Source organism: Corvus kubaryi, unplaced genomic scaffold, assembly GCF_017639235.1.
Source record: "Corvus kubaryi isolate FWS band 111438036 unplaced genomic scaffold, C.kubaryi_AGA036_p1.0 37209, whole genome shotgun sequence".
In the NCBI taxonomy this organism is placed as follows: Eukaryota; Metazoa; Chordata; class Aves; order Passeriformes; family Corvidae; genus Corvus; species Corvus kubaryi.
The window spans coordinates 1,400,182-1,425,367 of NW_024581060.1; the positions used below are offsets into that span (position 1 = coordinate 1,400,182).

General features: G+C 42.2%; 1 protein-coding gene across 1 annotated transcript in view; it reads right to left on the reverse strand.

Annotated features, from left to right (window-relative positions):
- Nucleotides 1-25,186, reverse strand: part of RLF (RLF zinc finger) — a 60,579-nt gene that overhangs the window by 17,380 nt on the left and 18,013 nt on the right. Inside the window, exons 4-5 of the mRNA XM_042022535.1 lie at nucleotides 20,447-20,579; nucleotides 3,745-3,947 (exon numbers count right to left, since the gene is read on the reverse strand). Of these exons, the coding sequence (XP_041878469.1) occupies nucleotides 3,745-3,947; nucleotides 20,447-20,579 (336 nt within the window). The remainder of the gene's footprint in view (nucleotides 1-3,744; nucleotides 3,948-20,446; nucleotides 20,580-25,186) is intronic.

Below are 25,186 nucleotides of genomic sequence, written 5' to 3' on the forward strand. Positions count from 1 at the left end.
CCACAATTATACACTGCCATCTCCTCAATACTACAGCAAATATTCTTAAATACTGCAGAGGCTGCCTGCAGCAGTGTGATAGAATTCTGATCTTTCAAGTCTTGGGTTTTAGAAACACAAATATTGTCAGTGCATGTAAGTATGGGACAAGTTTCCTTCACAGATCTGAAGGCAACGTGGCAGGCTACCTGTGAGCTACTCGGCCAGACATTACTTGACAGAGACCACGCTCATCACCAGTTCCATTAAAACAACAATCACTGAACACCACTACTACTGTTTTAAAAACTACAGAATTAAAACCTATTTACTAGGGTTTCTGAGGCTACAGAATTATACATCCCATATTCTTAACAGTCATCAGTTATTCCTCAATCAGACTTAGGCTGTAACAAGACCCAGAACTTCTGTTGTGCACTGGACCAGCAGGCACACCACCAGCTCCAGCACAAACACAGCCTGGCACTTGGAGAAACCTACAGCTACACAGTACATCAGAGCCATTCTCCCCCCATAGAAATCTGATTCTTTTTGGACAAAGTCACTTGCATTCAGGACATTAACTACTGAGTAAGCAACAAGGCAAGTGGTTTCAAGTCCCATTTACCTCAATCTTGGTCAATGATAATCCATCTCATTTCAGCTCCTGGGGTTTTTGCTTTTTGTTTGTGAGATCTTTTTTGCTGGGAGATTGCTTGTGAGATTTTTTTTTAATATTTAAGACAAGAAGTCCAAATGCACATCTTGCAATCATCCAACATATCCAGTCAGTCACTTAAGTGACAAACCAGACATTTATTGAAGTCTACTAAACCTGAAATGCTGACCACTGTTATTCTGTTATAAACCCAACTAGAACAACAACTCATTGAAAGCTAGAAGACTACAGAATGAACACTGCTAAGATGTTTTAAATCAGAATTGTTGAAAAATGATGCCATCCCCCCCATGTTCTATTAACAAGCATGCCAGTTTATTCCTCAAAGTTATTCCAAAGAACATACAACCATGTAAGATTTAACTTGTCTTTGTTTTCTATGTTACCTTAGTTTGAAGGAAAAGTTGTGGCATTACAGTGATATTTTATTTTTTATGTCATCATAAAAATTTCCTACCACTAACCTAAGGCTTCTACCATTTTTTAGTAGGACACCATGTCGATACTCTTTATTTGGAGAAGGCCTCCAAAAGATGACTGCTTGTTTCACAACTGAATTTTTTATGAATGGGATAAGGGGCATTTGCTTAAATTGACTCCCTGAAGAGCTTTACTCGCTGACTTTGGATCAGTCTTTCCCAAAGGAATTCCAAATTAAACAAAACCTACTTTGACAATATAAGGAAGCTCCTCTGTGTTCCAGCAAACACTCACACTAACATTCGACAGAAATGACCAGTTACAATTCAAACTCTCAATATGGCTTTAATTTTAACTGGTTGTTGCATTTCAAAATCCTTTTTTATTGTTACATGTGGCTGGCACTAGTCTTGCAGAGAAAACCATCATAGACCATAGAAAATTTGGGGCTTCATGCTTTTGCAATAGTAAATCACTATGTAAGAGAACTGCTTTAATTAGCATTTTAATTGGTTCAATAAATTGGCAAATTCAAGCCAAACATTGGAAGTCTGACATGATCCTTAATTCTACTTTCTACATTCACAGAGAGCAGCAGTGAACAAACAATTCTAGAGTTATATTTCTTGTTACATGTGTGCCTCAGAATCAATTCAAGGTACCAGGAAGCACCAGAAAGGCAGGGAACAACTTTATATGCAGTATGTAATATATACACACACCCACATAGACGTATGTTATACACAGACATACATATACATGTATTTACATACCTCTACAGATGTACGCACATACAGATATGTAGATACACTTGTGTGTGTATATATATGCTCTTGCTTATAGATATAAATAGAAGTCGTTTAATTTGTAGGAGCTCAGCAATTTAACTTCCACACCTGCCTTAGCCCAACCACATCCAATTCTTGGAAAGGGATGACCACACATTGTCTAATCTTCCAAAACAAATTCTTTCTCTTCAATCCTCCCCAAACTATCTTCATTCCTATTCAAGCTTTCTGTAATATTTACTTTCTTAGTGAAGCCCTGTTCCTCTACCTACCCCATCCTACTCTGAACTTCAAATTTCACTTAACTTTTGCTCCTTTTATTACAGTTTATTCCCTCTTCCCCCTGGTGGGGTTTTGGTTATTGCTATCTATCATTCCCCAACAGCTGCCATTCTTTGAACTCTTATTTTTTCATTTTTCACCTTTTCCCATCCCTTTTTCCCACTTCTCATTACACCTGACAACCTTCTACCTGAGGAAGATAATAGGTAACATGATGATACAACACATTCCTTGCCTCTTAAAACAAAGGTGTAAATGAAAGTGTTTTAGAAGTCTCAGACTTCAGCAATTCTGTAAGGGTGCCAACTATACAACACCTGAGACCAAGCATGCAAAGAAACATGCCATGCAAATCTTCATACTGCCAGCTATTAAAGTTAATTTTCTGGCACTGGAACACCACTGACTTTATACTTTTCACAGTTTTGGCTACAGCTCCAGTTAAGTCAATAAACTGTACCGCTTTAAGACACTGCTTTGATGCTTTGTGGCTTCATTTCCCCATAAAAAGTTTAATTCAGCAATTAACTTGATTCAACTCATCAGTATTCCAGCTTTTATACTTGACTGGCAAGAAAAGACTGTTTTGAGTATCAAGGTAAAACAGCTACAGCTACACTTCTCAACCCTCAAATTAAACAGAAAATGGAACAGAATTTAATGTGATTTCTCTAGCATTCCTCATTAGCAGCCAATCCAACCAGAGAACATGCTCTAAGCTACCCATCAACTCCAAAGTTTTCAATGCACGGATCATGTCTGCAGTGAGCTGTTAAATACATTCTCTGCTCCTACAGCACTCTGACGGGAATCTGGCTCAAAGTGCAGACCGAAGAGTCACCTATGCAAATATTTATTTTTCACAAGAAGTATTTTAAGGAACGGTTTTTAAAATAGTTTACATGTACAACAAGATCACTCTGCCACTCATGCAGGAAGTGCAGACATGATGAGAGTTGCTTTTTTTTTTTTTTGTATCTCAAGCTTCCCCTGGTTTCACTGAGGCTTATTCAAAATGTCCAAGTCTCACACTTAAAACTATACCAAATACATACAAGTGAGACTGATCCCATAACAGGTGTGTGACATCAGGAGGCAATAGAGGCAAGAGTCAGCTGTGCTACAGCAGTTATGTGTGAACACAAATCATTGCTATGGTTGTTACTGTAACAGGAAGACTGCTAAAAACAAGTTTAGAGTTCAGGAAGAACAACTCTAAAATGTGTTTTGTTTGTTTCATGAGTTCTTTTTCTTAAAACTTTTCTTAGGTCAGGACGACTACATGAGAAGTAATTGCTCTGGTACCAGTGCTGGAGTCAGAAAAGACAGTTTTCCAATTGTATTTTGCTTACTAATGGAACTAAAGTTATAATTTTTAATCTTTCAAACACATCTAATCAAGCATACATACATACTTATCCACAGCAGCAGTTCACACAAAAGTTCTTTTCCATTGCAGTCTGCAATACATCATTCCTCTTTTGGAACTCTGCAACAGTTTCACTCTTCAGCTTCAGTTCTTAGTATTACATAAATAAATTCTAAAATGCTTCATATATATAGATATATATTAAAAAGGGACTATCGGTTACTAACCTCCTTAATGGAGTCTTCATTAGGCAGCATTGAACACACACATGTGATGTAGGCTTGGCGAAAAGATGAAACGTTTGCAATTTCTGGAGAATCTGCACACAATTTCGACAAGAAAGTGGCTTGGGGGATGCAGTTTGACTTCATCAAGTGTTTTATTCGCATCTGCAGAAAGGAAGGCCCTTCTCGTGTAATCAATTTATTAGCTAGGAAAAGAAAAAATCCTTTGAGAATAGACCAGTTTACAGGCGACACTTAAATGAAATTGTCTCACTGAATTCACACTTATTTACAAATTTGTGTACAGTCACTGTTCCTAGGAAACTCTAGGCATGATTGCAAGTGACAGCAATGGACTGTCTTCTCCCAAACTCTGTAGGAAGAGAATGCTGGGCTACAGAAAACAGATGACACAGCCACCCCCACCATGTCCCCCGCAAAAGATAGCACCATTAAGATGTACGCCACAGCAATGGCTAAAGGATACTGATCACACCAGACAGACACCAGTAGTTTAACTAAAGTTCAGAATCATCACCTTTTAACTGTAGCTTTATATTCCAAAAATCAAAAAAACATTTCAAGGCAATCATTATATGCTTTTCAACTGGAAAGTTTTCCACCCAAGCTGTTAAAACCCCATGTAATGCCAAAATACGTAAAATGAAGTTGAGGGTGAAAATATTATCTTTGTGGTACTTTTGAAGAATTGTGTTTAAGACATGCTAGGCTTACGCTCTTAAACAAGCAGATACAAGTAATCATTATGAGACTTGATGAACTAATTCAATAGTAAAAATCCCACTTCAGATTACTTTTGTAAATAGCTAGCAAAATTTACTTATTTGGATTAAATACCTCACAGATTTAGTTTAATTCTCTTCCCAGGTGTTTATCATAGAAACAGAATCCAGTTGGAAGGCGCCGGCAAGTCCTGCTCCTCTCCTCAAAGGACTACCTCAAATTAAACTGCATGACTAAGAGCATTGGCCAAATGCTCCCTGAACTCTGGCAGGTTTGGTGCTGTGACCACTTTTTTGGGGAGTTTGTTCCAGTATCCAACCACCCTTGGGGTGAAGAACGTTTTCCTAATGTCTAACCTGTGGTTACCCTGACACAGCTTCATTCCAAGACTCCTGTCTTGCTGCTGGTCACCAGAGAGAGGCGATCAGCACCTCCTCCTCATAGCCTTCTTGAGGAAGGTGGAGACTGTGATGCAATCACCCTTCAGCATTCTCTTCTCCAGGCTCAACAGGCCAAGCAACCTCAGCTGCTCCTCAAGGCCTCTCCCCACCTTGGTCACAATCTAGTAGTCTGATGTCCTTCCTGTACTGAAGCACTCAAAACTCCTCAACTCAAAACAGGACTCGAGGTGAAGCTACTTCAGCACAGAGAAGAGCTGGGTAGTCACCGCCCCCTCGACTGGCTGGTGATGCTGTGCCTGATGCACCCCAGGACACAGTTGGCCCCTGTGGCTGCCAGGGCGTACTGCTTACTCATATTCAAGTTGCCATCAATCCAAACCCTCCAGATCTCTTTCCATAGGGCTGCTTCCCATCTCCTAGTTTGTCCATATAAGCAGGATTACCGTGTCCCAGGTAGAGAATTCATTACTTACTCTTGTTAAATTTCATATGGTTGGCGACTGCCCAGCTCTCTGGTCTATCTGGATCTCTCTATAAGGCCTCTGCTCTCAAAGGAGATCACAGATCCTCCTAACATTGTATCATCAGCAGATTTATTTCATGTACATTCAACTTCTGGACCAAGATAATTTATGAAGACACTAAAGAAACCCTACCAGTGACTACTGGTCACCAACCTGACATAATCTCATTTACAATAACCCTTTGCACCTGACCTTTCAGCTCACTTCTCATCCAACATACAATGGACTTATCAAGCTGTCTCCTGGAGATTTAATCCAGGGATGCTGTGAGAGACAGCATCAAAAGCTTTGATAAAGTACATGTGCTTTGCCTTGGCTGGTTGTCGTGGTTTGACACTGGCCAAATGCCAGGCACCCATGAAAGTTGCTCACCCATCCTTCCCCTGCTACAGCTGGGCAGAGGAGAGAAAAATATAATGAAGGCTTCATGAGTTAGCGCCACGAAAAACAAGGAGAAAACACTCCAAGGGCAAAACAGGCTCAACTTAGAGGTACAGAGCAATTTATTATTAACAAAATCAGAGGAGGATAATGAGAAGTAAAATAAGCCCTTAGAAACACCTTTTCTTCTCCCAATCCCTCCCCCCTTCCCACCAATAGCACAGGGAAACAGAGCATGGGAGTTTTGGTCAGTTTGTCACCCAAGGTTTTTCTTCCACTGCTCAGGGAGAGGAGTCCTTTCCCTGCTGTGCCGTGGGGTCCCTCCCATGGGAGACAGTTCTCCGCGAATTTCTCCAGCATGGTTCCAATCTCATGAGCAGCAGTCCTGTCAAAACTGCTGCAATGTGAGCCCCTCCAATGGGCAAACAGCCTTCCCAAAACTGCTGTGGCATGGGTCACTCTTTCACGGGGTGCAGTCCTCCAAGGGCAGGCTGCTCCAGCTTGGAAGCAGGGGCCCCCTCTCTCCACTGGGTCTCCCACTGGATCACTGCCTCACACAGGTATCCACCCGCTTCAGCGTGAGGACCTCCCCCATTGGGCTGCGGATGGATCTCTGCATCCCCCGTGGATCCCCATGGGCTGCAGGTAGACAACCTGCTTTACCATGGTCATCACCACGGCCTGCAGAGGAATCTTGGCTCTGGCACCTGGAGCACCTCCTCCCCCTCCTTTTCCACTGATCTTGGTGTTTCGATGTTGTTTCCCTCACATGTTCTCATCTCCTCATCTTCTCTAGCTGGAATTCAAATTACCCCCACTGTGTTTTGATTTTCTTCTTAAATATGTTATCACAGAGACATTACCACCATCTCTAATTGGCCCAGGCTTAGCCAGAGGCATGTCCATCTTCAGAGCCATCAGGGATTGGCTCTGCCAGACATGGTGGAAGCTTCTAGGAGCTTCTCACAGAAGCCACCTCCATGGCCCCCCCACTACCAAGAACCAGGCCATGCAAAACCAACCAGTGATGAAATCATGCTTCAGAACAGCTGTGGTGCTATTTCCAGCTTAACATAAACATCTACAAAAAGCCTTGATAAAAGTCTCCAGATCTGTATATCATTCAAAAGACTCTTGCAAATTAAGAGAGACTATTCAACACATTCTTATACTACATGTAGTAACGCATATGAACCAAGGAACAAACTGGCTGATGAAATGTAAAAAAAAATCATGGAAATGCATGAGACATTCTGATAGAACACATACTAGAATGGTGTTCTGCAGAAACCGTAGTCAGTCAGTTAACTTTGGTGCCTGCAAATGACTCTGGCTTAGTCAAAAAAGAATGCTTGCTTTAGACTAACAACTTAATGAAAATATTTCTATTCAATGGCTCTTCCACTATATTAGCATCTTATTATTACTATGCAAGATGGATAGTTAGCAAACCAATGGTATATAAATTTCTGAAAGAGAGGATTGCACATAACACAGAACAAGAAAGTTTTCATGCTTTCTGCACTTAAATTATTGCCCAAATAGAACAGTGTGTTCTAACAGACGCTACACTAGTTGGCAGAAAACTCACAATGTGCACCTGAACAGAAAATTCATTTCAGGCTGTGGTGGTGTATTCCCCCTCCCACACTCCTTTCCAGGCTGCAGAGTGATTGAGATTTTTTGAGTGATCTCAAGCACACTCATTCGGGACACAGGCATCAGGTACCTACCACGTGCCTGTAGTGAAACTTACTTGTATTCTACAGGAGTCAGCTCAGTGGTCCATTAGAGAATCATTTTAAGATTTAAGTCTATGGTAATGGTTTCTGTTTTTCATAGGAAAAATCTCTGAGCATTAAACTCTTGACCCAGTGACACTTCACATTAAAGGAACTTCAATGGTTAAAGCAAAAAGAACTGCCTGACCAAGAGGCAGCCTGCAGTAACATCTCCAGTTGCTAGGAAATAAGCCTCCTCTCTTCCTTAAAAATTGCATCTGTATGACACTGTGCTTGAATAGTTATCAAGGAAAGCTAACAGTGCTTCAATATAGGTATTTGATGTAAGAGACTGCTACCACAACACAATGGCCAGGAGACCACTACTAAGGGAAAACTCCCAGAAAGCTGGCTTACCCAGTATCAGATCAGTCACCTCTCCAAGTGGAAAACTGCTTTTCATGGTCCTAGAAGGAATGGGGTTTAGTGCCCACAAGCAATTCAAAGCAATTCTGTAAGTGCCTCTTTCTATACCTCTTGGCTCACAGAATACTTTTTTTTTTTTTTCAGGTCCATAAGAGGAATAAAATACTCTTTTTACCTCCTCTAAGAATTATTTAGATTCTTCTTGATTACATAGCTAGACATGCACATGGCAACTCCTTAAATGAAGTTTTACTGACATGTCAGTCAGCTAGTTAAGACATGAGAAATATTTTAAGAGTACCTACACTCAGCCAAATTAAACACTTTCAGTTTAACAGTTACACTTTTATCTTCCAGCACAAATGAGAGAAACTTCGATGAAGGTTGACTCTCTGCCAGTATGCACAAGAGAGTCTCAACTTGCTGCAGTCTTTCAGAGTACTCAGTAAGCACATGCTCCCCAAGGGTGGCAGGTCTGTGCCCTCGGGCCAATTCCTTCATACCTGAGGGAGTGTGTAGTGAACTCTGCAAAGGAGGCAAATGACAAACTGAGCTCCTCTGTCATGCAGATGTAAGTGATTATGGTAGGAGCAACATTCAGAAATTAGTCACTAGTCAGACATCTGTCTTAGCACTTAGCTTTATTCTAAAGTGGAAAGTTTCCTCTTTTCCTGAAAAAGGAACAAAACCTGAGGAACAGACATCAAACTGAGAAGAGCTGTTTTCCCTCAGAGAACCTAATTTTGTACTCAATCCTAAATCTGTTACATTTCCATACATGTCCATGAACAGACTTTCTTATTCCTTTTCTTCCTAGATCTCCTGCTGTTATGTGTTCTGTCACAGTGTTCTATGAAACATCTCAAGACTAAAACAGCTTGCTATAAAAATCAGTGCTGATACCCTGCAACCCTTCCCTCTTCCAAACCCTTTAGCGAAAAGGGCAGTGCAGTTTCAAACTCTACACATATCTTAGGAGCTTTCTTAAGCCAGGACCAAAAAGTAAGGATAAGAGACTCCCCCCTCACCCAAAACACTTGCAGTAAAAGACAATTTAAGTTACACCAGAATATTGTGAATACAACCTTTATAAAGCATGGGTGGCACTAGAGCATGAGAAGACTGTGGTCACTATGATAAACATTCAAGAGAAACAGCATCTTGGGTGAGCATTTCTGCAGAAAATCCCTGTGGAACAGGACAATAGGACAATGTGCTGAAGCACACTAACAAATGTTAAGTATGTACAACTGACACTGAGGTCTGTATACTATACAACAGCAGTGTGTTGGACAGTTATCCCAGCTTTCCTATAAACCAACTCTCGTCCCGACAGACATACTAAGTTGTTGGTATTCATCTGTTGCACTCAGCAACAAGCTCACCCCAATCTCCTTGTTTCAGGATATGTTTGTTAAGACAAAGGGCGGAGGGGGGAAAGTCTTGGAATCAGAGTATTAAAGCTAGCTGCCTGAGGCCTGTGCCTGAGGCACAGAACTATGTGGGATGTCATAACTGCTGAACAGCATCAATTATGGTCACGTCAGGATGCTGGTATCATTTAGTCACCTAAAAGGCCTAAGTTGAAATTATTTTTTTTAATGGCCCTTTCCTCAAGCAAATATTAATGCCCCAAACAACCATCCTCAGCCAGCTGACAGTAAAAATCAGGAACCATCAACCTAGCACACAGCAGTGCAATTTATAAAAGCTATAGAAGCAGCAGACAGAACCCAAGCTGCTATGAAACTTTTGCTGGAACAAATTTGGTAAATCATATTTATATTCGATGTCAGTTCCTTTTCCAGGCCAGTGCATTAAAAAAAAAAAAAAAAAAAAACAACCAAAAAAACCATTAAGAACTGTAAACAAGAAAGGCAGGAACCTGACACACCTTCAGGATTGTTCACTCAAGTAAGCATCTGATGATCATTAACGGGAACTACCAGTTCACAAAACAGCTCCAGCTATGTTGGAAAACATACTAGTTTAAAAATTTTTTATATATGACTTTAGCCATATATATCTTTGCCCCAGGGGAAGGAAACTGAAGCTTCTTTCCAGGGCACTGTTTCCCTAGGTGAGGACTGATGGGCTTAGCATTTCCACAGACTGGAAATGGGAGTAGCTCCAACAAGATAAGGCCATCTAAAGAACATCAACAGAACATCAGCAGCCATCTACGGAACATCTACTCCAGACTCTGCCTCTGGCAGAATTGGAGACATCTCCTCTGGAAAAGAGGGATAAGAAAATCAAGGAATGAAGATCTAATTAACATCAGAAGCGAAGAAATCCAGATCCAATAGGAGACCAAATACTGAGAACTATACAACTTGAGACCAATGAACACTGACCCAATTAGCTTCTATGAGTTTTGACTGTGTAAGAGATCTGAAAAATCTAGTAAAGGTCATGTGTCATGGAATAATTCTCTCTGCACACCCGGGCTATGTGTGGATGAGATGATTTCTGTGGTACATCCTGGCCAGAGAATAAAGTAATGCCTTGACTCTCTAACATTAAAAATGTTGTTGGGAGGGTTTTTTGTTTTTCTCGCCATTTCGGTGACAGCTAGGCAAACTGAGCAACTCTCACATCTGGCTTACCAGTGACTCACGGCAGCAAAAAGTAGGAATGCTTTTCAGGTACTCATCACAAAAACCCAAAAAGCGTGAAATACAAACTATTCAAAGAAACTGAGCTTTAGACAACTGAAAAAAGACACTCTGTGAAGCTGCTGTTGTATTGTAGGATAAAATGGCAGTTTGACTAAGGCAACTGAAAATCCATTGCACTGGAGCTCCTTCCACAGTCCCTACTCCCACGCCTAACAGCAGAACTACCATCCCTTCTGGGACCTGCAGGAAGTACATTTTGATTCCTCCTATTTCTATCAAATGGAGCCTACTACTAGCACAGAACATCATACAGATCAAAGAAGTGACACAAGTGAAAGAAGGAAGACAAACCTCGTAACTCATCAGTGACTTACAATCTACTACAGAAACTAGCTTTTACTTCATATGATTCTGAAGGTAAAAAAGGATTAAGTTGATTTAGTAGACATCTAAAGATAGTTGCTTAATACCAGCTCCAACCATGTCCTATATGAGGCCAAGAGACTAATTCCAGCTGCTCAGATGGAGTTTCTGCAAGAGAAATAAAATCACAGCAGCATTTGACTGCCTGGCATAGAGAAAAGACAGGACTGAACAAAGAAAAGGAAGTAAAATAAAACCAAGATTTTACTAATCATAACCCATGGTATAATACAGCTTCATGGATCAGTTCGTATGTCAGCAGTAACTTCCATAGTCACTGAATCACATTTGTCTGATGATGTCAATAAGATAAACCAGTTACATTATCAGCACAATCTAGGAGTCAAAATATTTTCCATGCCGTAATATACCATAATGGCATAGAGAGCAGGATTTCTTTAAGTTTTCATTTTGCCTTGTACCAGAGCATAGGGTAACAAGTCTGGCACATAAATCTTGCCTTCTGAGAAAAAAGAAAATTTTACCTATGGCCTCAATCTACTTAGAATCATACAGTATCTTGAGGTACAAGGGACCCATAAGGATTACCAGCCCAACTCCCTGCTCCTCACAGGACTGCTTCTCTTCTGCTGCATAACAATATGCATTATTTTGACTTCTTTGAAATGTTATTGGATAGCTGGCAACAGCTACAGGAGACTGAACTTTATGCACTTTGTTGTCTTTCACAGTCTTATGTTCTTTCCTACAACTCGCTGCAAATCTTCAATACCTCTTCACTATACTCTTAGTCTTCCAAAAGGCTAACAAAACCAAAAAACACCAAATAAAACCCCTTCCATCCCACGTAATGTAATGGCACTAAATTATTTAACTACTGAAGCATTACTTTATAGTATGTATAGCTATTAAATATTGTGATTCCCTGTCACTGTTGTCCGCAGGGACAGTGCGAAGAACGACACAGAATTCAAGTCCAGGATAAATGGCATTATTGGGTGCTTGACCATACACCTCCCAGAGTGATTGGCTGAATGCTACAATGCCTATTTCAAAATATTTTCTTCAGTGAACCAAAACAATATCCACTGCATTCTCACAACACCCTGCACCTGCAAATAGTTTACAAAATAGCAAACTGTCTCTCAGCTAGTTTGCATGAGAATGAAGATTTTCACAAGAGACTGTAAAAGGTGGAAAATTTTTCCGCTAGCCTCTTCAGCATCTACAATTCCCCATCTCCCTATTTTCCCATTTCCACTACTAATAATGCTACTACTATCTACCACTTTCACAGTACTTGCTGCAAGCCAAAGGAGTAGAGCAGAACAGGACAGCACTCTCACATAGTGCTCTCCTTGTCTTTCTACATGTCTGATACCACACTGAGCTCTGCTAGTATTTACTGTTCCCTGCACTGTTAGTTGAAAACACTCAAGCAATATCTAAACCATCCTGCTTCGGTGCTAAGAAGACACACTCAGCTCAGAAAGATCATCTAGCTATGTCTAAGCAGCTATGCTGTGTGTCCACAGGCCACAAGGATGACACTTTTCTCAGTTTATCTGCTCTTTGATACCCTGAAAGCAAGCAAAAAACCAAACTAAGCTTGCTGAGATTGCCGCAAATGCAAGACACACGGTAGAAGCAACATTTTAAGCAGATATTCAACTTCTCAGAAGTTCCCTTTACTTAAAATGTCTAACACTTCACTTGAGAAATGTGCTTTTTCCAGATTTGTCTAATACAGGATTCCAGAATCACATTCAGACTTTTTAGGGATGCCTGTGGACTATTCCAGACTACCTGAAAATGCACCTGTGCAGAAGAGCTCCAATGAATGTCACAGAATCAACTGTGTTGGAAAAGACCTTTTAGATCATCAAGTCCAACCTATGACCTAACACTACCTTATCAACTAAACCATGGCACTGAGCATCACATCCAGTCTGTTTTTAAACACCTCCAGGGACAGTGACTCCACCACCTCCCTGGGTAGACCACCCCAGTGCCCAATCACTCCTTCTGCAAAGAATTTTTTCCCAATGTCCAGCCCAAACTTCCCCATGTGCAGCTTAAGACTCTGTCCTCATGGCCTCCCAGTGGTTGCCTGGGAGAGGAGGTTGACCCCCACCTGACTACAACCTCCTTTCAGGGAGGTGTAGAGTGTGATCAGGTCTCCCCCGAGCCTCCTTTTTTCCAGGCTAAACAACCCCAGCTCCCTCAGCCGCTCCTCCTTCACTAGCCTTGCTGCCCTTCTCTGGACATGTTTGAACACGACATCGTTCCTAAAGGATCCCCTTCGTGGGGGGCCCAGAACTGGACACCATACTCAAGGTGCAGCCCAACCACTGCCAAGTACAGTGTCAGAAGCACTATCCTAGTACTGCTAGCCACATTATTTCTGATACAGACCAAGATGCCACTGGTTTTCTTGTCCACATGGACCCACTGCTGGCTCATGTTCAGTCGGCTGTCAACCAGTGCCCCCAGGTCCCTTTCTGCCTGGCCGCTGTCCAGCCACTCTGTCCCTAGCCTGCAGTGCTGCAGGGGGGTTTTGTGGCCAAAGTGTAGGACCCAGCACTTGGACTCACTAAACCTCATATTGCTGGATTCAGCATATCGATCCAACCTGTCCAGATCCCTCTGCAGAGCTCTTCTACCCTCCAACAGATTGACGCTCACATGCAGCTTGGTGTCATCTGCAAATTTGCAGATGGTGGACTCAATCTCCTCATCCAGATCATCAACAAAGCTATTTAACAGGACTGGGCCCAACACTGACCCCTAGGGGACACTGCTAGTGACTGGCTGCAGCACCATTCACCAGCATTCTCTGAGCCTGGCTGTCCAGTCAGTTCCTAACTCAAAGAACACCCGCCCAAGCTGTGGGCTGACAGCTTTTCCAGGAGTATGCTATGGGAGACGGTGTCAAAGGCCTTGCTGAAGCCCAGGTAGGCAACATCCACAGCCTTCCCTGCATCAACCAAGCAGGTCACCTGGCCATAAAAGGAGATCAGGTCACTCAGGCAGGACCTGCCCCTCCTAGACCCATGCTGGCTGGGTCTGATCCCCTGGGTGTCCTGTATCGCCTGTCCATGTGATCATACTCAGGATGCTCTGTTCCATAACCTTGCCAGGCACTGAGGTCAGGCTGTGTCTTGGGGTGACTTTATGATGTGTATCTCATATCGCTGCCCTATGCCCAGAAATTAATTTTTGTGCCTTTCTATGCCTTTAAGCCGAGCCTGAGAGGGGGAAGGAAAAACTGAGCAAAACTTTTTCAAAGCAGTTTGCAGCTTGTTCAAGGTCATACAGAGATAGCAACTCTTTTTTTCAGCTGTGGCAGGAGAGCAAGAGGGAAGGGAAGCACCCGGCTTGCTTTTCTTTCCAGTTGGCTTTTGGCAATTTTTTTTTTCCCTCAGCTCCTTTTCCTTCAGAGAGTTGAACTTTTGTTTTCCTGGGACTTTGGTTTTTCTTCCTTTTCTCTCTGCTGGACTGTTTCAACATCATAATACATTGGGAGGACTTTCCACCGAGGCCTTGGCCCTGGAGGTGGGCCCACCTCCTCATCCCATCTCCAAGGAGGGGGAGAGAGAGATCTGCAGAAGGACTCAGAAATTTTCCCAGGTTTCTCTCAGCAGATTGAGAGGTTTTATTATTTAACATAATTATCTTTTTCCTGTGTGTTTGTTAAATAAATAGTTTTTATCTCTTTCACTTTCCTTTGAGGAAAATTTATTTACTCCCGAACCTGGTGGGGGAGGGGTGGTTGTGACCTGCCTTCTCTCAGAGGATATATTTCTAAATTTGGCCAAACCGGAACAGGCTGACAGGCCTGGAGGTTCCTGGATCCTCCTTCTGGCCGTTCTTGTGAATGGGTGTCACATCAGCCAGCTTACAGGCACCTGGGACCTTCCCAGTGAGCCAGGACTGATGATAAATGATGGAGAGCAGCTGGGTGAGCTCTTCTGACAGCTCCCTCATCACCTCAGGATGGATCCCACCTGGTCCCACAGACTTGTGAGCATCTAAGTGGCTCAGCAGGTCTCTAATTGCTTTTTCTGGATTACAGGGAGGGGCTATTCTGCTCCCCATCCCCATCTACCAGTTCAGGAGACCAGCTGTCCTGAGAACGACCTGTCTTTCTGTTGAAAACTGAGGGAAAGAAGGAGTTAAGTACCTCAGCCTTTTCCTCATCTTTAGTTACTATATTCCCCCCACATCCAATAAAGAATGGAGGTTGTCCTTGCCCCTCCTTGTGCCATTAACATATGTATAAAAACATTTTTTATTATCCTTCACAGAAGTAGCCAGATTAAATTCTAATTGGGCTTTTGCCTGTCTAATTTTCTTCCTACATGACCTAGCAACATCCTTAAACATTTCCTGAATTATCTGCCTCTCTTTCCAAAGGTGATACACCCTCTTTTTCCCCTTAGTTCCTTCAAAAGCTCCTTGCCCATTCAGGTCAGTTGTCTTCCCCACTAGCTCATCTTTTGGCATATAGGGATACAGTCTGCTCCTGCACCTTCAAGATTTCCTTCCTGAAGGATGTCCATCCTTCCTGGACCCCTTGTTTTTAAGGGTTGTTTCCCAAGGTACTCTCTGAATCAGTCTCTCAAACAGGCCAAAGTCCACCCTCCAGAAGTCCAGAGCAGAAGTTTTGTTAATGCCCGTCCTCATTTCACCAAATATTGAGAACTCTTATTTCATGGTCACTGTACCCCAAACGGCCTCCAACCACAACATCTCCCACCAGCTCTTCTCTGTAAACAGCAGATCTAGTAGAACTCCATCCCTAGCAGGCTTGCTCACCAGCTCTGATAAGGAGCTATCCTCCACACACTCTAAGAACCTCCTAAACTGCCTCTGCTCTGCTGTGTTGAGTTCCCAGCAGATATCTGGCAGGCTAAAGTCTCATACAAGAACAGGGGCTGGTGATCTTGAAACATCCTCCAGCTGCTTGTAGAACAATAAATCTACCTCTTCATCCTGGCTGGGTGGTCTATAACAGACTAGACTCCCACCAGGATGTCAGCCTTGTTGGCCTTCCCTGACTCTTCCCATAGGCACTTGATCTTACTGTCAAGAGCCTCCCTAATATACAGGGCCACCTCTCCACCTCTTCTCCCTCCCCTGTCTCTTCTGAGGAGCTTGTAGCCAACCATTGCAGCGCTCCTGTCATGCAAGTCATCTCACCACATTTCCATGATGGCAACTACATCAAAGCTCTCCTTCTGTACCATGGCTTCCAGCTCCTTTTGTTTGTTACCCATTGTCCTGGTTTAAAGGACAGGTGTCTGCCAAGGAAGGCAGTAACCTCCCCTGGAATGGAAAATATGACCCCCTTCCCTCCAAACTATTATAACCTTGAAATTATGGGGCTTTCAGGCAAAGATATGGGAAAACGAATGAAATGTTTTAGTAGTGTGTATGTGTGTGTGTGTGTGTGTATATATATGTATAACAAGGCAAACAAGCAACAACAGCAGCAACAACAAACAGAAACAGACACCCAGTAGCAACCTTCTCTCAGCAGTCAAGCACTTTTCCCTTCGGTGTAGTTACGGTCACAGCCGGCAGGGGCGCTGTTCGCTCCCGGCCAGGTTGGGCAGGTGTGATGGCTCCCCCGCGGCTGCAGGGGGCGCTGTGGCGCGAGCTTGGTCATCTCTCTCCATGCAGTAATGGCAGGTGAGCTGGCAGAAGAGATGAAAAAGAGGCTTCCTTTGCAAACCCACAGGGGCAGCTGGTCCCAGTGCCCCTCTGGATGGTGAGATGGGCTGTAGCAGGGATTTCGGAGCAGCAGGCTGGAATGGCAGAGGCGAGCGGACCCCAGGGTGGCAAACAAAATGTAGCAGAAACTCCGTGGCCATAGCAGGAGCCAGAGGGGATCCGGCGGACACAAAAACCCTGAAGTAGCAGCAGAAAACAGCGAGGCTGGACAGTGGCAGCCGGGCTCCTGCAAAAAGCCGGGAGATGCTCCCTTGGAGGGCTGGGGAGGGTGTCAGGGTCCCGGGTTTTCCCCTGAAGCACCTGAGCAGATGGTGAGCGTCCTTTCCAGTGAGATCGGGTGTTAATAAGGTCCCAGTTCAACAGCTGCTCTTAGGAGCAAAACCTCACCCACAGTAAGGAAGAAGTAGTAAAGGACAAAACTCCACGGTGGCAGCAAATTCTCCCCGGCAGCAACAGCGCTGTCTCCTCCAGTTCCGAGAGCAAGAGAAAGCTAAGAGCTGAGCCCAGTCCCTCACCTCTCAGCCAAAATCTCATGGTATCTCCACACTTCCCAAGAGAAAGCCCCTGAGCTAAGAGACTGTAACCAGCTGCACCCTTCCCCTCACCTTAGCCACTTCTTTTGTCTCTCGTAAGTATCCTCATTACCATCTCTTAGGCAACAAATAGGAGAAAATTACCTGAAAGAAAATGATCCTAACCTCCAAAACCCATGCTGCATGCATTAGTGTACATGCACTTTAGCAGTGCTGCTGATTCAACCCTGACTCTGGCTTACCACACTTGGGCTCATCTCTGGAGAGCCTGGTTTCATCCTGTTCTCCCTTCAAACTTAGTTTAAAGCCCTCTCAGTCAGCCCTGCCAACTCATGGACTAGAATCCTTTTGCCCTTGTTATATAGATGGAACTCATCCGATTCTAGCAGGCCAGGTGGCATAAAACTTGCCCCATGATCAAAACACCCAAAATTCTGCTGATGGCACCAGCCCTTAAGCCATTCATTGATAACATGGGTTCTCCTGTTGCTTTCATAATTCATCTCTGCTACTCAAGAAACCAAGCAGAACACTATTACAATATCCCGCAGTGGCAGGGAGGAGAAGAGAGATCCAGCAGGCAGGAATTGTGCAGCAAGATTGATTCATTTAATTATTTTACAAACTCTTTTATAGACTCTTTTCTTCATAGTCTAATTGGACAAAGGATCAGCCACCACTTGGGGGGTGATTGGCTAAAATCCTAAAACATCCATTGTCAAAATTTTTTTCTACTGTACCATAAACAAAGCTCTGCAAGGTCGCAGGTGTTCATAGTTTATAGAACTCTGCTAATATCTTCTGAGAGAGAACAGTATCTCACGGGACTGGAAAGAAGCAAGAAAGATTCTTGCTAGCAGCAATATTGTATCCACAGAACACCACCTGCACTCCTGCCCCATCAACCAACTGAACCAGACCCTTGAAGTTCCTTTTAATTACCCTGGTGCCCTTCTTGTTGACCTGACCGCTGCCACCCTGAACAACCAGCAGTGGGTAAAGGTATCCTGTTGCCTTTGCTTGCATCCAATGAGGATGAGGACAACTCTTCTGAGCATCTATTCAGATCTAGCTAAATAGACAAATACGTACAAAATAATGACCTCTAAGAAATCAATAGTTTCAGGTTGCCAAGTGATCTCAGAAATGGACACCTACATACTGCCCAATTCAGCACAGTCAGAGATGTGTCAAACAATCAGTTTGTCAGCAAAAACTTCAAACAAAATTTAAAGCCAAAGCACTTAAACTATTCTGTCCTATTCCTGATGAAGTCAACAAGCAGTCTGACCTATATCAAAGGTCATTCCACGCTGAAACAAAAATGCATAGCAGCAATCAATAATATAGGCGCTGCTAAAATGAGCCACATGGGTAAGAAGCAAATTAATCTATAATGGAGTCCACACAGATGCATATAAGGACATCAATCCTACTGGAATTCACTCCAGTCCTACAGAACAGCTCTTGGCCTGCCGCATGTAAAGGAGTTTGCAAAGCCAGCTAACCCTTAACCCTTCCTGGTACACAACTTTTCAAGTAAGGAACTCTTCAACAGATGGAAGTTTCCAGGAATATGGGCCAATTTTGAAATGGAAGTCCTTTTAAGCAGAAATACACTTAGAGCAGTAACTGTTCAACTGGATGGCCTACCACCACTGCCAATGAAAAACTCCAAGGCAAGATGTTGGTACAGAATGCAATTCTTTTCAAGATCTGCTGGAGATGGGATTAAATGCTGTTTGCAGTTGTCTTAGTTTCTTTGGCCAAGGATGAGAGGTGGGCAGAGCCTGGAACCATATGAGCCTAGGCTATTATTCTATTACTCCCACTTCATCACTGGGGTGCAAAAGTAAAGGATTCTCACTTCTGGGAAGAAGGGGGCATGGCTTTGGGGGGAGGAACAAGGGAACGTGCAGAGGAACCGCCACCACTCTTGTTCCTTTCTTCCAGGGGAAGAAAGGAAATGGAATGGTGGGATGGCTCCAGTCCTGCCAGACAGGTTTGTCCATCACTGTTTTCATTGTCTCAGGCTTGGGAAAGGAATGAGTGAGGATAATTTGTCCACCATTGTTTCTTTTTTCATTGTCCGGGGCTCGGGGAAAAGACATAAGGTGTGCTGACACTGCCTTTTTAATTGTCTTGAGAGGTGCAGTGGTGTGGTCTTTGATCCTGCTGAGTTTCTTAGAGAGCATTTTTGCATGTAATCACCTTCTTTTATAAACTGCTGTTATTGGTATTGTTGTTGCCACTGTTCATTTTCTTATCTCATTGCTGTTTTCAAGTTCTTATTTCAACTCTGCCTTTGTCTCCCTCTCACCAGAGGGATCGGGAAAAGGGAGCTGAATGGGGCTTAATGTTTCCAGCTGAGTTTAAACCACAACAACAGTTCAAATGTTTACTGGGTTTGTAAGTGCACCCAAATCCAGCCTGCCATATCCTCCTGCCTATGGAGGCTGTTAATGCCATTCAGTTCCGTGGATGGAATTCCAGTATCTTTTTGTTCTCCTTTAATTTTTAAGACAATATTTTAAACTCTTCTTCCCTTCTATATTATTTTTAACTTTAGACTACCAGAGGTAAACTGCAGTCTAGTGCACTGTTAATGAAAGACATAAAATACCTACAAGCACTTAATGGTAGCACAAATGGGAAAAAAATTCAGAGTAAAGGAAGAATTTAACAGAAGACATTAGAAAGACTATATTACATAAAGTGACACTAGCACCTTCTTTTCCTCACCTCCCAAAAGTTTCTGATTCAAGATCTTATTTCCATAGTCTAAACACAAAGTGCTTCCCAGCCTAGAGTTAATAATACTCCACACTGCCGTCCCACACGAATCTTTTAAGCCTCTGAAAAGTGTGGACATACTCAATTCCTCCCTGTAAAGCATTCAGGAAAACATTTAAAAGCACAGTTATGAGAAACAAACCACCTCAGGAAGAAAAATTTCTATATTTTTATGATGAAAAAAGAAATAATTCTTAAATGGAGTTTCAAAATATTCAAATTGATGGATAGTACAGCCCAAGCAGAGATGCATTGGTGGTATTATTCAAAATGCCAGTGAGACAGTTTCATAATAATTATTATTTAGCAATATATGAATACTACTGCACAGTACAATTTAAAATGCAACTCTTTTCTGACTTCAAATCACTGCTTACTCACCAAAACTGCACCAAGTAATTTCTGAACAACCACACATCATCTCTAAAAACACGCTCTTACCTTCCTCAGTTTCTACTGGTTGCTGGGATAGAACTTTAAGAAGAACTGGATTTTTCCATACCCCTTCCCTTGTGATATCCACCAATATTTGGAGGTTGTTATTCCCAAATTCCAGTAAAGCATCATGTGAATCCTATAAAATGTAAAAAAAAAGTCATTAAAAGTCTTAGCTAAAAATAAAGCCAATGTAATTTTATATTATCTATCCTAATATTTCACTATATTCTAATACTTTCACACTATTCCTCTCAGTCATTACTGCTTTGACAAGTTTTCATTGGGATTTTAGTAGTTCCATGTACTTTCACTTCTCTAATCCTACAGCAAAACTTTCCCATTTCAGACTACTGAGTTGACCGAAATGGCTTAAATCCAAAAGCTTATTCTGCAGTTGTAACTCTTCTGCAATTTTTACGTTTCTCCATGTACGTGTGTATATAAAAAAAAAAAAACAAACCAAAAACCAAGAATTGTATAAAAGACAAAGGATGATTTTGTATCAAAGCATATAATGCTATTGAAGAACTAGGAAGACAAAGTAGTTTTCAAAATAAGTAACAAAATGGTAAGAGTCTAAAATTGTACATTTAGTATTAACACTAAAGATGAGCCGGTCAATTCACTTTGAGAATCATGAAAGACATCAGTCACTAGTTGGAGAATGCCATGGGAGATTTCATCATTAAGATGAAAACATCCTTCTACTGGATATGAAGATGCTATTTTCTTAGAAACTAATCTATGTCCAGTGCATTTACTCTAAGATCCAGGGGTTTCTGATCCTAACAGATTAGTTGCTGTGAAGCCTCATCCAGAGACTCTCCACAATCAGCAGGCCTCCAGGTGAAGTTCACTCACGAAACCTCTATACACAGCACACTGCTCAGAGTGATCAGGGCCCTACCACTTTGAATTCTGGAAATCTGAGGACTAAAGGAGGAATTAAAAAAAGACATTACACATGGGAAGAATCTAGAGTCTAACACAGAAAAGAAAGCAGCTTCAAACAAATTCCAGGCATTTCATGTCCCTAGTAGGAAAACAGATGTAGGATGACTTGAACTCAAAGAACTAAAATATCACCTTTTGGAATTTCCTAACACTGACAAATAAAGCCAACTAACTGTAAGCAATTTGTGGCTACACCTTCAGTAAAAATGCTTCTCACAGCAGATCTTAAGTTCAATACGGGGCAATGCCCCCTAGTTCCAGTGAGCTAAGTTTCAAGCTGTTCATATTTGTTAAAAATCTTTAACCTCAGGCTTACTTTTGATAGCCTCTGTTGTATCCTTCAGATATACTGGAATCAATTCTGTGTTCTGAATTATCAGAATTAAATGGAGCTAGTGCTATGACCACTAAAAATATGAGAATAACCAAAGAACTTTGTATCATGGGCTATCGAAAGACACCAATGAACCACTTTCCACAGTGCAACACACAAGACATGTTTAAGTCTGTGAGTTACCTTCTACAGCCAAGGGAATCTGCTATGAAAATGACCAACATTTTTCCATTAACCATTCACAAGAAAGAGCATCTTTGCATTTAACTATTAGATGTCTTTTAATAAACCAGATACTGATGTGCAATATCCAATATCAGATGTCATTTCAGACCATCTTCACTATTTTGACACAATAGTCTATTTCCTTTCTAATACCGCAGCAAACTGTACTGCACAACTCTCTGCACAAGAGAACTTGAATTTTAACTCTTGGGCAAAGCATCTCCCCACTAAGGAGTGAGGTTTTATTCACAGTAAAAGACTCATGACAGGAAAACTACATTCTTACAGTGAAGGGTTCATTTACATTGATCCACAACTCTCTCAAGTTTCTTGAAGGACTCCTCTGGATTATCTATGAAACCATCCTATCAGATACGGTACTTAATAAATCCCAAATTAAAGTGAAGCATAGTCAACACAGGGTTCTTCTCTCCTCACTCCCTGATTACATGTGTCTGCTCCAAGTACCCCATAGCATATTTGTGTATTGTATGTAATAAACTCAAGTACTAGAGCACCACTGAACTCTATGTCCAGCAGCAAGTTTATACAGATCCATTTTGTTCTCTGGACAGTCTGTCAGTCTCTACAACAGAAAATTATGTGTATGAACCTCTTTAGAGAGCCTGTGCGTAACTTTAGGGCATTCTTTCACTAAGCTGAGAATACAGGCAAAGTTAGAATCATTCCCAGCAAATACCAAGTGAATATTCCAACAATCCAAACGGGACCACAAAAACATGTAGACACTCCTACAAAGCTCATTATAGCAGACAACTTACTGCTTGTTCATCTAGCACACAATGAATTGTGAAATTTTAGAGGGACAGCAAGAACACTGGGTAGTGTTCTGCAGCACAAGGTGTTAAGTATCTGGAGGAGATCTCAGAAGCAGCATAGGGAAGTCAAGTAAAAGTACGGCGTATTTTCTGTGTTTCTGTGTAAGCTGATAAGGTAGCACCCAAATGTACCCCTGATGCTAGAAATGGGTATTACTGTATTCCATAGCTAGGCCAATCTTCCTATGCTAGTCAGGACATTAAAGTAACATAATGTCCAGACTCACCTTTAAATAAACAGCACTTCCAGCTATAACCAGTCTTTACTGTAATAGGCCAAAGGGGAAAGGAGAAAGGAAACAAACCAAGCTATCAGCTGTCATTGTTAAAGTCCTTTCTACACATTCACAATCTTCAGCTAATCTTCACAATTAGCCTCCATGTCTCATAAAGTTTGGTGTTTGACAGGGACTTGGATGTGGGATATTGCAGAGAAGTTGTCGAGGCTTGCTCTAAGACTATTATCACTTGCTGCTCGCACACCTGGACACAAATCATACCACACTCTGAGGAAACACAAAGCTCTAGAGGCCAAGCTGACAGACACGTGGATCTCTCCGGTTTTCTTCACTTGGCTGACAAAAGGATGGACCAATAAAAGCTTGAGAAGAGCTAAACAGGACATCGAGTAACAGAAGACACTAGGGAGGCTGAGGTACTCCATAACTTTGCCTCAAATTTTCCTGTCAAGGTATGCACTCTGGCCTTCCTGGTCCCTGTCAACAGGGGCAGAGCTGGACGTGGGGAAGAGGCATGAACCAGCATGCCAGAGAACATCTTAATCACATTAGCATCCATGGTATCAAACAGAAGCCAAGGATGTAGATGGACATTATGGATATCACTGCAAGTCCAGTACAAGGCTCTGTAAGGTCATAGTCACTGGGGAAAGCTTTCTAGCAACTTGAAGAAATCACCAAGAGTAAGAAATCCTGGGGAACTACAGGCCAGTCAGCCTGTCTCGAGAAAGAACATGGGACAAATTCTCCTGGAAACTACATCCAGCAATCTGACTACCTTCTGTTGTGATAAGCTACAGATGACATAAGTCATACTTGGCAAGGCTTCTGACAATCTCCCATAGTATCTTTGAAACCAAATTGTTAAAATAAGGAAAAGTGGACAAAATACAGGTGAAAACACCAGCTCAAAAGCCAGACTTAAAAGGCTTGTGACAAACTACAAAACCCAACTGGCAGCTGTCTCCCACTAGCACTTCTCAGGGTCAACAGTGAGCTGGTATTTTTAACACATTTATTGTCTGAATAATGGGACAAAGCACATTCATTCTCTGCCAGCCCACAGGTGAGACAGAACCTGAAGAGCAGCTGACACTGTTGGGCAGGCAGCCATTAAGACATCCAACAGGCTGCAGAACATCCCTGACAGGTACTCAGTGAAGCTCAACACATGCAAATGCAAGTGCTGCATATGGTACAACCCCAAGTATCAGAACAGGTTGGTGGCTAGGTTCCAGTTTGGCATCACAGGTCTCTAGGGTCTGTCATTTAAGTGTAGGTCAACAGTGAGCTCTTACTGCAAACAAGGCTAGCTATGTTGAACAGTCTCGAACAGAGCATAATCAAGAGATTCCTGAAAACTTGAAATTCCACTGCAGTACAACACCTAGTTTGCAACTGTCCTGTACAATTCATTTGCCATAGTGATGCATGTCCAGCAAAGACCACCACCTTTAGAAGAGAGGGTGAAAAGGAAAATCTTAGAGCTGTCTTTATCTTCACTATATTGCCAGAAGTTAGTTGGAGCTGTCCAGCGAGGGAGTCATGTGAAATTCTGTGTGTGTGCGGGAAGTGTTTCCATATGTAAACATTCTGATTTTTAAAGGACTAATGACAGTTTGTGCATTTTCCATTTCTTAAAGACAGCATTTGGTGGGGCAGGATCCTGAGCACCCTGATTTAAGAAAGCCCTCTTACTCTGAGTGAAGAGGTGAATCAGCACTCTTCGCTCAGAAAGTAACCGAGCTTTCTTCCAGTGACCTCATGACTCTGCCACAACAGAAACCTTCAGAGAGCCGCAGATTCAACACACTGAAATTTCACTACGTCTGAAAGCACACTTTGTGGAAGTCAGTGCTTCTGCCCTACCATGAGTATTTTTGCAACTGCAAGAAAAAAAACAAACCAACACCAGAAGTGAGCAAAAGAGCACACATTAGGAGTTCTTTCCAAATGCAGAACTATAGTGCAGACTTCCACCTTCTAAGAACCATAAAATTAGAAGTCTCATAGCCGAATGCAACAATCAAGCAGTTTTGATAACTTTAACAATCTCATCATCCATAGCAGTACCAAAGATTTTCTGTAGATATTGCCCCAAAGTTAATTTTATTTTTAGATAACTGTTGTAACTATGTTCCAGCTGTTAGCT